The 15881-nt window shown below is 40.1% G+C and overlaps 1 protein-coding gene across 4 annotated transcripts in view; it reads left to right on the forward strand.

Moving 5' to 3' along the window:
• The first annotated feature begins 1417 nt into the window (after positions 1-1417).
• Positions 1418-15881, forward strand: part of CLVS2 (clavesin 2) — an 83911-nt gene continuing 69447 nt past the window's right edge. For all 4 annotated transcript variants that reach the window (XM_034669078.1, XM_019800140.2, XM_002919689.4 and 1 more), the window contains exons 1-3: positions 1418-1554; positions 2031-2953; positions 13668-13842. In XM_034669078.1, coding sequence (XP_034524969.1) covers positions 2565-2953; positions 13668-13842 — 564 coding nt within the window. In that variant the 5' untranslated portion in view covers positions 1418-1554; positions 2031-2564. The remainder of the gene's footprint in view (positions 1555-2030; positions 2954-13667; positions 13843-15881) is intronic.

A 15881-nucleotide genomic window follows, 5' to 3' on the forward strand; every position in this document is an offset into this window, starting at 1 on the left:
CTTTTTTTTCTTTTTGTGAACACCATTGCTAAAAAGCAACAAAAAGTGTGTGCCTATAATCTGAGTGTTCTAATGGTCATCAAGGATGACAAGGTTTTCCTATCTTCAAGACCACCTATTCCATCCATAGACCAAGACAACGCCCCCACACACAGTGGAGCTCAGGAAATATTTGTTGCATTGTGTTGGCTTGAATTTAGGACCCATGCTGGTTTGTAAGCCAAAGTTGCTCTTAGTGACATGCTCAGTAATACATACTGTGCTTTGAAAAGAGAAAACATTCCTTTACCTCAAACCCTCAGACAGTCATCTTAAGCTCAGACTCCTGTTCATTTATGATGATTCTAGGATACAGATGTATAAAACTAAAGGGAATGACTGCATGCGTCTCCAGAAATATTTGCTTTATTATGAGATGAGGAATGAGTGGAAGGGTGTCTGTTTTTCCTTCCTGTGGGGCTGTTTTTGTTTTTTGCCCCGGTGCTCATTTCCATTCTCTTCAATAGTAATTCAGCAGCCAGACTTTATGGCTGAAATACGATTCATGTAAGTTCCTCCGGAGGTTTAGTCATCAATACAGTGCTTTGGAATCACTCTGGTCTTCTTTTCTAAATCGAACATTTCTGTCAACAACAAATGCAGCAAGTACAAAATATTTCCGTACACTTTCCACATCAAAATGATCTCCTATGGGACCTCGAAAATGCCTGTTCATGTGAATTACCATCCACAACGGCTACTCCCCGGCCGCTCTGGGGTCTTGCACACAAAGGGTGAGAGAGGGGCGTGGGGACGCTGCGAGGCGTCGCAGCCCCGCCTGGCCAGGTGATGCCCTCTCGAGTAGTCTGCCGGGGAGTGCGGACAAGGAGAAGGCTAAACTTGGGGCTCAGGATATTTGAATGCCGCGGAAATTGCCGTGCTACCCAGCCGAGTCAGGGCGAGAGGAGCGGGGTGCGTGCGCGAGCGGAGTGAGCGCTTACGTCGCAGCTCGATCTGTGCTGGGATAATTAGAGAGGAGTTGGGCTGAGCCGAGTCCTCTTTTAGCCGCGGCAGCCGGAGCTGCAGCAGCAGCAGCCACAGCAGCAGCCCAGACGGGCGCGCCTGAATCCCGCCGCCCGGCGCGCACCGGGAGAGGCCCGCGCCCGGCAGCAGCCGCCCCGCCGCGCCCACCGCCCCCGCTCCGGCGCACAAAGGCGGCGGCCGCCCGCGTGGCCTTCTCCATCCAGGCATTCGAACCCCGCTCCCTCCCTTCTCCTCTACCGGGAACGCGAATGGCAGGGCCAGGCGAGGACCTGGGACGCCGGTGGCCCTAGCTGCGCACCCCCACCCTCCTGCTGGGAGAGGCAGCGGGTTGCTCGCGGAAGATGTGGTCACGGCTGCTCCCCAGTGCGTCTTCGGCCCGGGTCCCAGCTGCCGCCCCTCTGCTCTGCTCGCTCCATCCCACGGAGAGGAGTTGATGCTGCTGTCGCCGCCGCCGCCGCCGCCGCCGAAGCCGGGGCTGATGGATGCCAGGGAGTGCCGCATTGCTTAGCGTCCCCGCCTCCGGGTTTGCTGGTAGGAGCCCGCTGCTCTTCTCTCTTGCTTTGGGGTTTTGTAGAAAAGGTAGAGACATTTTAATTTTATTCTCCACTCCTCTTCCCTACCTTCTCTCCCCCGCCCCCAACCTCGCATTTGGAAACGTATATTGTGGGAGAGATCCCCCTCCTCCCTGCGCACCCCCCCCCCCGATAATTCCGTTGAAATAAAGGCTAGAGGAAGGCAGAAGTTGCGGGTGGGGCTGGGGTGGGGGGGAAGCCCACGCTGGTGCCAACGCCACCAGAAACCCTTCTGGTGCCTTCTGAGATCACGGTGTATCTAGGAGGGGAGGAGGGAAGGTGCGTTATCTGCAGAGTCTCCACCTAACTGGATCATAATCATTTTAAACAAAATCCTACAAATGTCTTTTAAAAATAACATTTTTGAATAAGCAGAAGGAAAAATAAGCTCCTTTCCCCCCTCTTTCCCTTTCTCTCTTTTTCTTTCTGGCAAAGACGCTCTCTCCCCGCCCTGGAGCTCAGCGCTGAAGAGCCACCTTATTATTAATCAGAATTCCCATCGTTATCCCTGGCAGGCGCATCCTTCAGTAGGGACCGCAGAAGCATCACAGAGCTGGGGCTGAGATGTGCGTGGGGGTTGTTTTTGTTACATCTTGGAAGAGAAGAGGACAGTACCAAGATAAGTGCCAAGCGTGCTGGGTGGGCTTAGGGGCGTTTTGTTAGGATTGAGGAAGGACAGGGAGTGTTGGGCCTGCCAGAGGTCCACATCTCTTTAAAGGAAAGCGAAGAAGGAACCAAAGTGAGGTGTTGTTTTTAAGGGGTGGGAAAAGAAGTTTATACCCCCCCAGAAAAAAAGCTGCGGGAAAGCAGGAGCAACAGGGTACTAGTCTGGACACCAAGACAAATAATTTCCTGTACAGAAGAGGAAGCAGGCAGCAGTGAGGTCCGCCAGAACGTTGTGGTGGCCAAGGCCAGTTTGTTGTGGGACAGTCAGCAAGAGGAAGGGAAGGTTCAGGAATAAGCAGAACAATGACTCATTTACAAGCTGGTCTCTCTCCTGAGACCCTGGAAAAAGCTCGCTTGGAGCTCAACGAGAACCCAGACACACTGCACCAGGACATCCAGGAGGTGAGGGATATGGTCATCACCAGGCCGGACATTGGCTTTCTGCGCACAGATGATGCCTTCATCTTACGCTTCTTGCGGGCCAGGAAGTTTCATCACTTTGAGGCCTTCCGCCTCCTGGCCCAGTACTTTGAGTACCGGCAGCAGAACCTGGACATGTTCAAAAGCTTCAAGGCCACTGACCCTGGCATCAAGCAGGCACTGAAGGATGGCTTCCCTGGGGGCCTGGCCAATCTGGACCACTATGGCAGGAAGATTCTAGTCCTTTTTGCAGCCAACTGGGATCAGAGCAGGTAAATCCTAAATTCAAACTTGTACTAGGGATTCTTTTACTCTCCCATTTTCCAGAATTTACCCTGAGTAGTGTCATGGTTTTACAGCTTTGATGTGTTTATTTGGCTGGGGGAAAAGAAAAACTGGAACTACAAAATGAGGTTCTGGTGGGCATCCTCAGGGGTGGGAGAAAGGCTTTTATTCCTGCCTTTGAAACTCTTTCTTCATGAGCGCCTAGTTTCTACTGCAGCTTTTTAAGTGCTTCCTGAATCCTGTTATTGTGTTGCAATTGAAATCATTCAACTTCTAAATAAAGCTGCTAAATTTTCCACCTCTTGAGTAAGTTTACTGTTCTGTGGAGAAATGAAGGATAAGAATGGAGACAACTTCTCCTTCTTCCTCCTAATGAAACTCTTAAACTAGGTTCATTATCACCATCACCATCATCACCATCATCACCATCATCACCATCATCATCATCTGTCTCCTTAGTACGGAGGTTTTATTTTTAAAGAATAGCTTGACATTCAGTCAAGATCAAGTAGTTTTATTCAACCAAGATCAAGTACTTTTGTTGCTTGGGAACTTTTCTGCTTGGTGATGTGTAGATGAAGGAATAATATGATGTGTGTCACTTCAATGAGAAGGAGAGTTGTACCCTCTGTCGCTGAGCATGCCTACTGACACTGAAAATAAAGGCTGACTGGTATGCTCGTTCTACACCTGTCACTAATCTGAAGCGTGTGTTTCCTGTCTGATGTGATTTTTTATCTTTTGTAAGGAAGTGAAAAATGTTCAGACATGTCATTTGGTAGACTTTTTGAATTCTATTTCTTTTTCATGGAGGAGAAATTATATTCTTATTTCATCTACATTATAACAGAAAAGTGCAGAGAAGGACTATTCTACTTCCTCAGTCAAAATTATTTTCTCAGACTGAAAGACATAAAAAATTGTGAAAGGGTCTTGTGTAAGGTAGTTTCAATTAAGTTCAAAGCTAAATATATTTCATGGAACTTGAAAATGTTACCAGAACTATGAATCATGAGGAGCTGGTTGTTATAACATTGGTGTATTTTTAGTTCTGTGAATGGTGACTTTTGATGCATCTGGTTAGTTGGAAACATCTCTGGAACAATTGTAAAAGACTTTTAGAGCTACTGACAAAGCTTATTGATTTTACGGCTTTCTAGAGAGGCTTCTCAGACTGTTGGAAACTTGGAATGTAAGCGAATGTTTTTAACAGGTTTTTACTCTTTAGTTAACCTGTTCCTTGTAATTCTAAGTTGAGAACTACTCTGATTTCTTTTAGGTAAATATAAAGACAAATTACTACCTAAGAAATCACAAAGCTAAGAAACTTACAGAGTTAGCTATTAAGGGGAAATGGAGTTCTGTTCCTTATTTTGGTTACTTATAAAGGTTTCACTGTACTTTTTATCAGGTGGCAAAGTTTAAAGGCCCATGAAACGCCATCTTTGACCGCAGTTTCTCTTTAAGAAGTTTTTTTCCCCCCATCTGAGATGTACATTGTAGGGTCATGCAAACCAATTATTGTGTATATCAAAATTGAAAAAAAAAACTATTCAAGAAGGAACCTAATCCATATGTCAGTTAGGTTGGCATTTTGTTTACTGAACTACAATGAAATGGGTGCCGTGGAAATTTTATATTTAAATGTATCTCAGAGTCTGTCAAAGGTACCATTAGAGAGGCAGATTGCATTCAGAGAGACATGCATATAGATCAGACCTTTTTCCACTTATTTCTATAAGTGAACTAATATTCATACTGACTTATAAGCCTTATTAAGATGAAAGTCATTTATAGTTCTCATGTATATGGGAAGCTGATTACTCCAGATTTACTAAAGAAACTGTGTTTTAGTCGTCTGTCTTATTCTTTCATATAAAGGATAGGTTAATAATAATGAAAATCTATCTCCTTGGAAGTCTGCAGTGGGAGATGATTTATTATTTGGTATATAAAAGTATTTTATTAAACCTACACAAAAATCTTAAACATTAAAATTTCATATATGTGAAGTTAAAAATGAGAAGCAATGTCCTGTAAAAATACTCTATCAGGAACTATAGACTAAAAATTGTGAATTCTACTTCTATGGTTGGAAATAAACAGGTATAATCAAAAAGTTCTACTATGTCAAGATCAGAAGGGATATGAGTTATTTAGAGCTTGTCTAAAATTCCTCCTATATTCTTAGGGAAAAAAATCATTCTTTACTTCCTACCTGCCCCCCATCTCAGATATGCCTATATCCAGTAACAAGGACTAGTGGATAAACGATTCCATCCTCCTGACCTACTCTGTAAACTTCTATCAGTGGGATATGTGTGTAAGAACTGCTCAGAAGTCTGCAGGATGGTTTCTGGAAGTTCCTTCCTGGTAGTATCAGGGTGTCATCAGCTCCTTTCCTACCTTGGGTCTGAATCCTTTTCCTTTCTACCCTCTGCAGCTTCAATTCTTATCTGACTTGACTTTTAACGAAGTCTGTGTCACCTTCCCTCGATGTTTACCATACTGCTGTTCTGTTAGGTAGATCTGCCACATGCCAAATTCTCTTGGTCCCCACGCCTCTCCTGTTCTGTGAGTTGGCCTGCTCTCATCCTGCCAGACCAAACACCCTGGGTCTCTTGAGAAGACTGCACATCTGATCATAATTCTGACCGCCTTCCTTGAGTTGTTCAGTGACTTGCCTGGCTTTCAACAATCTTTTTTTTAAAAAAATAACATTGTTTTAAGAAAGTAGAGTAGCATTGTTTTAAAGAAAGAATAGGTGGGAATGTCCATTACACAGGGAATTTCCAGAAATGAGGTAGAAGAAAATGTCCCCTTTATTTGGAAACAGGTTATTTTCAACTTCCCAAAGGGAAAAGCAAGATTTTTTAAATTAAATTTTGAAAAATTTTGTAAAGACTTCTGAAATCACTAATCTGTATAACAAAAAAGACTAAGTCCTATGGTATTGTGTTTATAATAGCACATGAACTAGAGTTAAAGCTTGTTGATATTTGTTGAGTGGAAGTGAGTTATGCATTTAAAAAAAAGATTCTAAGTAGGAAGTGATCTGATGTATGTTTTCTCCTATGTTAAATTTGTAGTATAGTTTTCTGTGCTCCTCGGGAGACTAGCAACAGTAAATGTGTGTGAGATGGTGACTATAAATAAAATAGTGTCTCTTTATACTGCAGTGTAGTGCAGGTCAGTTTCAGGTTATTGCTGAGAATTGGACGATTTCCAAGGCTTTTATAGGAGAGATGGAATCTTCAGGAAGACTGAAGTAAAATAATAATATTTACAGTGTACCTGTCTTCTAACATATCTAAAAAATAATTGAAATTCTGAAATGTCAGAATGACTTTCAATGTGGTCTGTGATTTTTCTAAAGAGGATAGAACAGGGTCAGATGATTTATTACATGTGTTGAGCAGGCCATACCTTGGTAAAGATTCATACAATGTTAGCTCATTTCTTTCAGACTGTCTCACATAAGTTCTGAAAACAAGAATAAATTCCACCAAATTACAAACAGCTGAATTATTACACCACATTACTAGGATCTAGTAGTCTTCCACACATCACATGCTGTGTTTCCTTCCTGAAGGATCGTACCCTGCTAGGACTCAGAAGATACCTTCAAATTGTCCACCTGATTGCAACCATAGAGTGTGAGGGTAATGTAACATGAAGCTAGAAGAGATCATACTATCTTAAGAAAAGGAAGCTTGGAATGCAAGTAGATCACGGTTTAGACTCTGGAGCATGGGAGCAGCTATCTGAGAAGTTGAAATTCGTGTGAATATTCATGAGTAAATTGGGTCACCTGAAACATAATGATGTCACCCATTTTGATAGTTGGCCTGTAGGTCGTAAGTAGTATTTTACTTCATTAGCATTATAAAGTAGTTCTCTAGACTTTGGTACATCAAACAAGCATTTATCTGGAATCTGGTTAATAACCATTAGAAAGCAATTAAATACAGCTAAACCAAAATGATTCCTAATATAGTGGCAATTCCGAAGCACTGACCATCTTGCACTGTGTTTGGCTTGCCGTGATAAACATTGATCATCACGTATAGTATCGAAGCTTTGGAGGGGGTAGAAGACCAGCAGGTCCAACATCATACTATGATTCTCTAACTTATCCTGGAATTTGTCTAAAAACCATATTATTGTCAGTTTGTCTATTCTTATTGTGTGGCGTTTTCATGAAAAAGAAAATGATATTTGCAAGTTTGGATTGACTTGTGAATATGCTCCCATGTATGAAAGTAATGTGGTCAGTCTCCAAATTGAAGATAGGTTGTGTTGATAATAAATTAACATTTTAACACAGCCATAGACTATACAAATTTGTTTTACTCTCAGCCACAAAGTTTTATTCTTCTCTGGAAGTGCACTGAAATAAAATAAAACAAAATAAAGTAAAAATTACTAGGAATAGTCAAAGGCAATTAACTAGATAATTAGGAAGAAACACTCATACTCAGAAATCTTAAAACAAACGAACAAAGAATATAGGCTTAATTTTGAGGCCTGATTTTTGAAGATTTCTTGTCTCAGATTATTAAAGTTTTTATTTATGTATATTTGTTTAAATATGTTTCAACTTTTTGTTTTACAGTGTTGTATATTGTGCCGAGGTCAGGAATCCTTACGCTTCAAATCCTGGAGGCATCTTGTGCTGTGTTATATGGGTGGATTTTGAGATTCAGTCAAAACTGGAAATGGCAAGTGTGGATTCCACGGGACTTCTGTCCCAGCAGGGCTTCTGTACTGTTTCCTTATAAGGAGGCTCTTTTCACAAATATTCCGGAAACTTCAGTTTATTCCAAACTATGCTCTTAGTTCATACCATGGAAAATGGGAACGAAAAAAAAAAATTGTCCTGAGAAATGTTAGTGGAATACTGGAACAAATCTCTGGAAAAAATAGGACGGTCTCTAGAAACTGGGGCAATTATACAGTAATTAGTGAAATAATCTTGAAATAACGGCAAAGACCAAGAGTGCCAACCTTAAAGTAGGATGTTGATGGGGTCTGACTTGAACTGGGCTATTTTCATATTTTAGATATGCAACTTTAAACAAAGGTGAAGAGAAACAAAGGATTTGAAGTTACTACACTGCACTGAAAGGAAGCCTCAGAAGAAATGTTCAAAGATATTTTAAAACAGAAGTCAACAGTTAGTAAATTAATGTTATCCTCAGTGAATGAATACATTTCCTCCATTCTGGGAAAGGTCGAGCTCTTTGACATCACTGAGAGCAGGTGTATATACTTTACTAACATAATAAACAGCACTCCTGATGGGGGGAAGGATGTCCCTGTGTATCATATCTTTACAACATCAAATAACAAACTGAGCAAATAGTACTCGATTTAAATCGTTTTTTTTTAAAGTACACCTGAGTCAAGCGTTTGTTACATACATAGAAATTTAGTAGGTGCCAGGGGCAAATGAAGACATGTAACGCATTCTTTGTACCATCAAGGGGCATATGACCTCTGGGAAGAAAAAACATGAGGCACTAAATGTCTAGCAGAGAGAGTGTAAGTGCTTAATGGGGTACCGTGTGCCTGCGCTCGAGGTTCAGGGCAAAGGGGCAGCTGCGGGCTCCTCAGTGCTGTGCAGAGAGAACATCATCTTCTCCATTAACTGAATTTGACCTTTTATTGTTTCATGTTAATTCATTCATTAATTACTTCATTTATTCATTCGTTTAAAACACTTTTATAGCGTGTGTGATGTGCCAGGCACTCTTCTAAGCCCTTTACAAACATTGATCTATGAAATCTTTACCACAATCCTACAAGGCAGGTCCTATTGACACCCACATTTTGCAGTTGAGGAAACCGAGGCGCTGGGTGGTGAAGTATCTCACTCATGACCATACAACTAGTAAGTGAATTGTTCAAGCTTTTTGTGTGTGTATAGACAGTGACCGACAGGAGTCTAGGTAAAAACAAATCTAGGGGAAAGAATTCCATCTATCGTTTAGAAAATCTTGATTGAAGATCAGAATAGAAAATTACAAAGTTCAGCTGCTGGAATAAATCTCCAAAGACAAAGATTGCACTTAGCAGACCTTTGCTTAGAGTGTCCTACCCTAAAAAGAAGAGTTGCCTTTTTGACGTTTGCGTTTTTTCCAGCATAGTTCTACTTTATTTTGTTTTGTTTCATTTTTTTATTTTATGTTATTCTGGTGGCAGTAGGTACACATTGTTTTACCTTTCTTTTTCCCCAAAGAAAGACATTATTCCTGTAGTTGTTGCATTTTCAGTGATTCACGTGTTCTCACTCACCTGCATTCCCACAGCAGGAAAAATAAAGCAAGGCTCATGCAGCTAATCTTCTGTGCTCAGTGGTACAAGCCAGACAGATGAATATTTCAGGGTTCCTACTTTCTCTAGGGTTTGTAGACCTCGCCTCTTCCCATTCAGACTCTTAGGAATGTCTTCTCGCCTTTCCTTCACCAAAGCCTGCTGCTGGGGCCAGACCTGGAGCATGCCCTGGAACTGGGCATGGTACCACGTTCGTATTGACTTCTGATCTGTCTTCTGACACGCATGCCACGGAGACCTGAAAAAGGCAGAGCAGCTGTTCATTAGACTGTGTTCTAGGTATGAGATAGCACGGGGCGTGCAGAGAACCCAAGTGTCAGAACGACCCGGCTTCTCATCATGGCTCCCCGCTTTACTCCCAGGGTGATTCTGGTCAAACCATTCCAATTCTCTGAGACCCTGTGTCCTCATCTCCAAAATAATAGGAACAAAGCCAGCTTAGAGACTTTGGGCTTGTTTTGAGATTAAGATAATGCGTTTGAAATTGCCTTGGCAATCTGAAACGATCCCACAGATAGAAGTATTATTATTATTACCACTCAGTAATATAAAACACCTAGATAGGTTCATCAGCTTTAGAGCTAATGATACCCCGAGGCATTAATAGAGACAATTCTTTGCCTTTGTCTTTCCCCTCTGCACCTTTCTAATAGGAAGTGCTTCAGACATGAGAAACGTGGCTTAATGAAAACTGAGGGGTGGGGGCAGCCTTAATGAAGAATTTAATAAGAGCTGATTGATTTAGTGACAAGGGGAAATTGTTTGCTGTTGTGCTGTTCAGTGTGATGCCCAGATGCCAGTGTTGCCTTGTCAGGCTGAAAGAAAAGGTTGGGGAACGGGAAAGAAATGACCTGTTTGTGATTTAGGTTCCTCTTTGCATGGTTCAGAAGTTGTAGAGGATGCCATTCTGTAAGCCCCAGGACAGCACAGGCCAGTCAGCAGCCCAGTCCTTGCCTGGCCAGAGGCAGGAGAACAAGCTTCCCTGCTTTTGATTGTATCTGTAGCAAATAGGAGATACAGGGGTCCGTCTTCCCCATACGGTTTTTATACATGATCGCAGCTCTGCTGTCTTTCAAGAGCAAGGGTCTATATAGTCTGGCGCCCCAGTTGTAAAATTCCTTCCTGGTGTTATTATTTCTTCTTACTACATGCTATGCATCATCCTCTCCAAGTCGATTTCAGATTCAGGCTTTACTTAATGCTGTTTTGGGAAGCACAATCAAGAGTCAGTCGAGAGCTGCATTAATGTGCTAATTTGTTATTTATGGCTTTCTTCCACCGTACAAGGGGAGAATAGCAATGGTGGAGCTCCTAGAGTTGGGAGGTAAACCTCAAACATGAACACACTTATTGTAGTGGCCTCAGATTTGTAGATGATAACAGTTAAAAATAATTTCAAAGAGAAAAATGAAAGCAGGATCCTGGAAGATATAAAATTCATAAAATCCTCCATTTCTTTGGAAGATATTTGACAGACTTTGGCAAGATCTCATGTAATAATGTTCTGCTTATGCGGAGCCTGCTGAGCTGCTAATGGTAGTAATGTGACATGTTTGACAACAGAGGACTGGAGTGGCAAGAGTGGTTTTGACCTGCCCTTTGAAGGCGGTTAGCTAAGATGTTTTAATGTTTCTTTTCTTCAATTTGGACATCAAAATGATTTATATAAAGATCATTTGATTCTCTTTTTGAAGAAAGATATTAAATTTAAAAACTTGGTGAAATTTGCTCTTGGAAACTTTGCAAACCTGCTTTTCGTCTTTGCTGATTATGGGATTTGCCTTATTGTATTTCCTTGGGAATAATGATATGTCTGCAGGTTTTTCTCTTGATTTGGCCTCAGTTTGGGAAAACCATACTTAAAGTGTATTATTTAAAACAAATTGCCTCTTGATTTCTGCCTTTTCTGATGCTCTGGTTTATTCTCACTAGAAATAATACATCATCCTTCCATATCTGATTTCAGATTCAAGTTTTACTTAATGCTATTTTGGTATTAGTGCTATTTGCTATATAGTTACTCTGTAGGTAACATAAGAATTATCATAATGGGGAGAAATTCTAAATTGGGCTTTTCTAATTAAAAATGTTTTACCATGATATTATGAATTTCAGGAATTAAAATGATTATTGTTTAGCAGGTATCTTAATTTAAACCAGAAATATAGCCTTCTTCCTCCATCTTTCCAGTCTGTGTAGGTTTATAGGCTTTTTGTTATAACACTGTGTTAGGCTATTATATTTATAAAGGAGACAGGCCAGCCATGGAGTGACAAATAAAGGTATTCGGCCATAGGTATTTTACGGATTTAAAGACAAATAGGTAATAGAGCTTTACGCAAAAATTTTATTATCTTGTGTATTCAGGAAGTATTCTGGGATGCCATGTCCTTATGCCTATAGAATAGTCTGTACCTTCTAAAGGTTTAAAAATAATCTCTTGACCCTTGACTTTTATGAGTAATAAGCTATCTAAAGATCATCATTAATTTTAAGTATAATATACAAATAGCCTTCAGTTCTGATTATATCCTGCTTAGTATACTGTGTCTGTGGTTACCATTACAATAAAAAGTATGCTCTGTATGTATTCCAACCAACATTTCCTGAATACTTGCTGTATACCTGGCGCTGTGAAAGTACTTTCACTTGAATCATGTCCTTGACTTTCCTCCCCATCCCCGTCCCTCCAACCCCCCCCACTGCCAGTGAGATAGAGTAAGATAATCACAGGTACTTCCATTTTTTTCATATAAGGGAACTGAGCCTTAGAATTATAGATCGATGACGTGTCCAGGACCACACAGCTAATGAAGGACAGGGAAGAGATTCTATCTTGAAGTCTTCTGACGCCATGCTGTATGCTTGAGTAATGTTGGGTTTCCAAAGGGTTTCTGTTCCAAACTACTGATTTTATAGATGAGGAAATGAGACCCAGAGCAAGTGAAAAATTGCCTGAAGTTCCTTTCTGGACTACTATGCTTTCTCCATTCACCTCCAAATGTTTTTAAAAGTAAAAATAGAACTACTCCCTCATATGTACTCACTATCTCCTATTGTCTTCCTGGTGAGCCCATCATTTCCACTCCATGCTAGGGATTTCTACCCCTAGTCCACCAACCCTCCCCATCCCACCTGTTCCCGAGGTCAACATTTCTTTCTCTAGTTTTTTCTAGATGTTTCCGCCTGAATATCTGAGGGGGAAAACTTGAAATGTTACCATTTTCATAAATTTGGTGATTCCCCTTGAAATGCTGGGATTTCCTTCTTGAATAACTATTTCATTTTCTTCTCAGCTCTGATACATCACCTCCTTCACTTACTTGAACTGTGTTTTTTTGACTCTGGAATTTTCCCCCTTGAGCTTTCTCCTCAGTTTTGGATTTACTTTTTCAGATGTTTACTTGATATATCTTTCTGGGTGTACTACAGACTTCTCACCAACTCTACAATGGGCTTTCTTCCAAACTCTACATTTCCAGCCATCCGCCAACTGTATCCTCTACTTGCATTATCGATTTTGTTGAAAGGTTTTGCCATTTACTCAGGCTCGGAAGCTAGAAAATCTTTGTGTCATCTTTTACTCTTCCTTCCATCTTAGTCTCTGTGTCTAATTAAGTATCACATTTTAACAAATTTACCTCTAAAATACTTCTCAAATTTGGCTTTTCTTTGCTCTTCCTTCTGCTGCCTTCGCTGAGGCAGTGTCTTACTCTACACTTAGTGTCTTTGTGCTCTAGTCTACTCCCATCTTACAGGAACGTAAAGCGCATTCATTGGGTTCCTACAATGTGCTGGGCGCTCTGCTAACATGCAAGGCTGAAAGATAAAAACTCAATGCCATATCCTTCTTTCTTTCATTGCATCTTTATGATGTAAACTCCATATGAGTAATTAAAATCTGCTGACACTTTTAGCCATAGCTGTTTAACCCTAGTGTTCTTGTTTATTGGTGAAACTCATTCAAATCTCATTCTCAAGTTTTCCAAATGTGAAGGTGTGAAATGTCAGTATTACTGAGGGCATTCTTGAGTTGTTTCAAAAGTACCATGCCTAGTTTTCAGGATAGTTGAGATGAGATTTTAGAAAATCATAGGAAGGCCTGGAGGTAAAGGAAATGGTTGTAAAATATGAAACAAAATATTTTCAAAAGCATTTTAGTTTGTTTTGGTAGAATACATGTTAAATTCTAATACGTCTCCGGAGTGCAACAAATAAATTTCCTCTTGGAAGAAGATTTCTAAACAAAATTATCTTCAGACTCCCGAGGTATTTTAAAGGGAATTTTCAGCGTATTAAACACTTTCTACAGTTTTGACGAAAGTGGTTGTTAGATTTAATGCAGTCCATTTCTGTTGCTGATAGGTACACACTGGTGGACATTTTGCGTGCCATCTTACTTTCCTTAGAAGCCATGATTGAAGATCCTGAGCTTCAAGTGAATGGATTTGTTTTGATCATAGACTGGAGTAACTTCACCTTCAAGCAAGCCTCCAAGCTTACACCAAGCATGCTGCGATTGGCTATTGAGGGCCTTCAGGTAAAGATTTACAAATTATGCAGTTTCTCAGCCTTTCAGCGTTTGACTTCTCTTATCTAATGTGTTAGAATGACAAAATGTCTTACTTAAAAAATACTAAAAACGTTTTTTAAAGTAGTTTTTAAGCACCAACACCAAAACACTAACCAGACGAAGGATTATAGAGAAAAGTTGAAAGATATGGACCTTTTAATAGATAGGGTTTGTAATACTGGGTACAAACCTCACTATGTCTAAGCATAAATGCGGGTGATGACCTGAGATTTTTACCTTCATAATCAGAACAAAGGGCATGTTTTGGATTTTAATTATTAGCTGTTCAGGTTTTTTTGTTTTGTTTCTCTTTCTTTTCCTGTGTATATGAATTATTAGTTAAATATTTGCTTTAAAGCTATTCCATTTAACCTGCTGAATTGGGGATACGATCATTCATATCTTCATGTTGCCCAAAAAACCATTAGAAAGGCAAACAATCAATATGTATCTTGATATCTAAGATTTGGAATCACTGTTTTGAAATACTTCTCTAGAATTAATTCAGGTTTTTGCTGTTGTTGTGGAAGGGCCATCACATGGAATTTACATAGGAATGGTGCTTCCTCCAGTGAATGACACTTACCTGGGTAGGAACTATAAAATGGAAAATCAATTATTAGTGACATGTCATAAACCTACTATTGATGATTTCTTTTTAAGTTTTAGGATGTCTTTCTTCTCTCTGTAGTTTGCTTTCTGGTACTTTGTATACAATATTTATGGAATAAATTTTAAATTTTTTAAAAAATTTGCAAATTAACTCTTGAGTGATATTAGTTACTATTTATTTTCTATATATTCAACATGCATTTTAGAAGTTTGCAAGTCAACAGTTTATTTTTGTAACTTTTACCACTGAAAATATCACTTGTTTTAAAATGGCTAATTATATCTTTGTCATTCATTAGGCCAGAGTGCTAGACTTTATTTTTTTATGTTGAATAGCCAAAATAATCCAGATCTCTGTTTCATAGTAATTTCTGACTGTATCTGTAGGCACCTAAATTGATGGCTGATGACTCACTAAAAATGGTCTACTTCTCCAGGCAGCAGTACATCTTAACCAAATTGAATTCACAGTTTGGATTTTGCCTCTGAAGTGAATAAGGCACACTGATCCTTTTTCTCTGCATAGCTTTTTCCTGATGCAGGTTTCCTGACTTGCTCTGGGTGAGTCAGCCTTGCTCCTGTCTTATCTTAAACAACATCTTTTTTTAAAACTCCATAGAGACAGTTAATAGGGGTTGAGAGAGGACACAGGGTAAGCATGTTTGGAAATGCGTATATCATGTAGATTCATTCCTAATTCTGTTCTATTGCCAACAAAGTATAAAGTTTCCTTAGCTTTATAAAGAAAAGTGGTTACTACAACCATGTTACTTAGCACAGAATGGTAATCTAGCATTTTACAATTTTTTTTTTTAAATTTAACATGCCATCTTCTTCTTGCATGAGGCACGGACTAGGTCTTCAGCTACACGAAGAACTGGAGATCTCATATTATTTGTAAGAAATTGAAAAAAAAAATCTCAAGAATAAACTCAGTATCTTGCTATTTGCTAACTTCCATGCTTTATGGAGTCATGTAATGGTAGCATTGTAAGTCAGTCCAGGAGGCAAACCTGACCACTGGGACGTGTTTGGGAGCTTCCCCGCTAGCCATAGCCGCTATCGAATTCAAGTGCTAAGTGCCAGCACTGACAGGAACTACAGTTAATTTATTTATTTTTTTTAATTAATTTTATTTTATTATATTATGTTAATCACCATACAGTACATCCCCTGATTCTGATGTAAAGTTTGATGCTTCATTAGTTGCGTATAACACCCAGTGCACCATGCAATACGTGCCCTCCTTACTACCCATCACCAGTCTATCCCCTTCCCCCACCCCCTCCCCTCTGAAGTCTTCAGTTTGCCTCTCACAGTCCATAGTCTCTCATGTTTCATTCCCCCTTCTGATTACCCCCCTTTTCTTTATCCCTTTCTTCCCCTACCGATCA

Source organism: Ailuropoda melanoleuca, chromosome 10 (assembly GCF_002007445.2).
Source record: "Ailuropoda melanoleuca isolate Jingjing chromosome 10, ASM200744v2, whole genome shotgun sequence".
Classification (NCBI taxonomy): domain Eukaryota; kingdom Metazoa; phylum Chordata; class Mammalia; order Carnivora; family Ursidae; genus Ailuropoda; species Ailuropoda melanoleuca.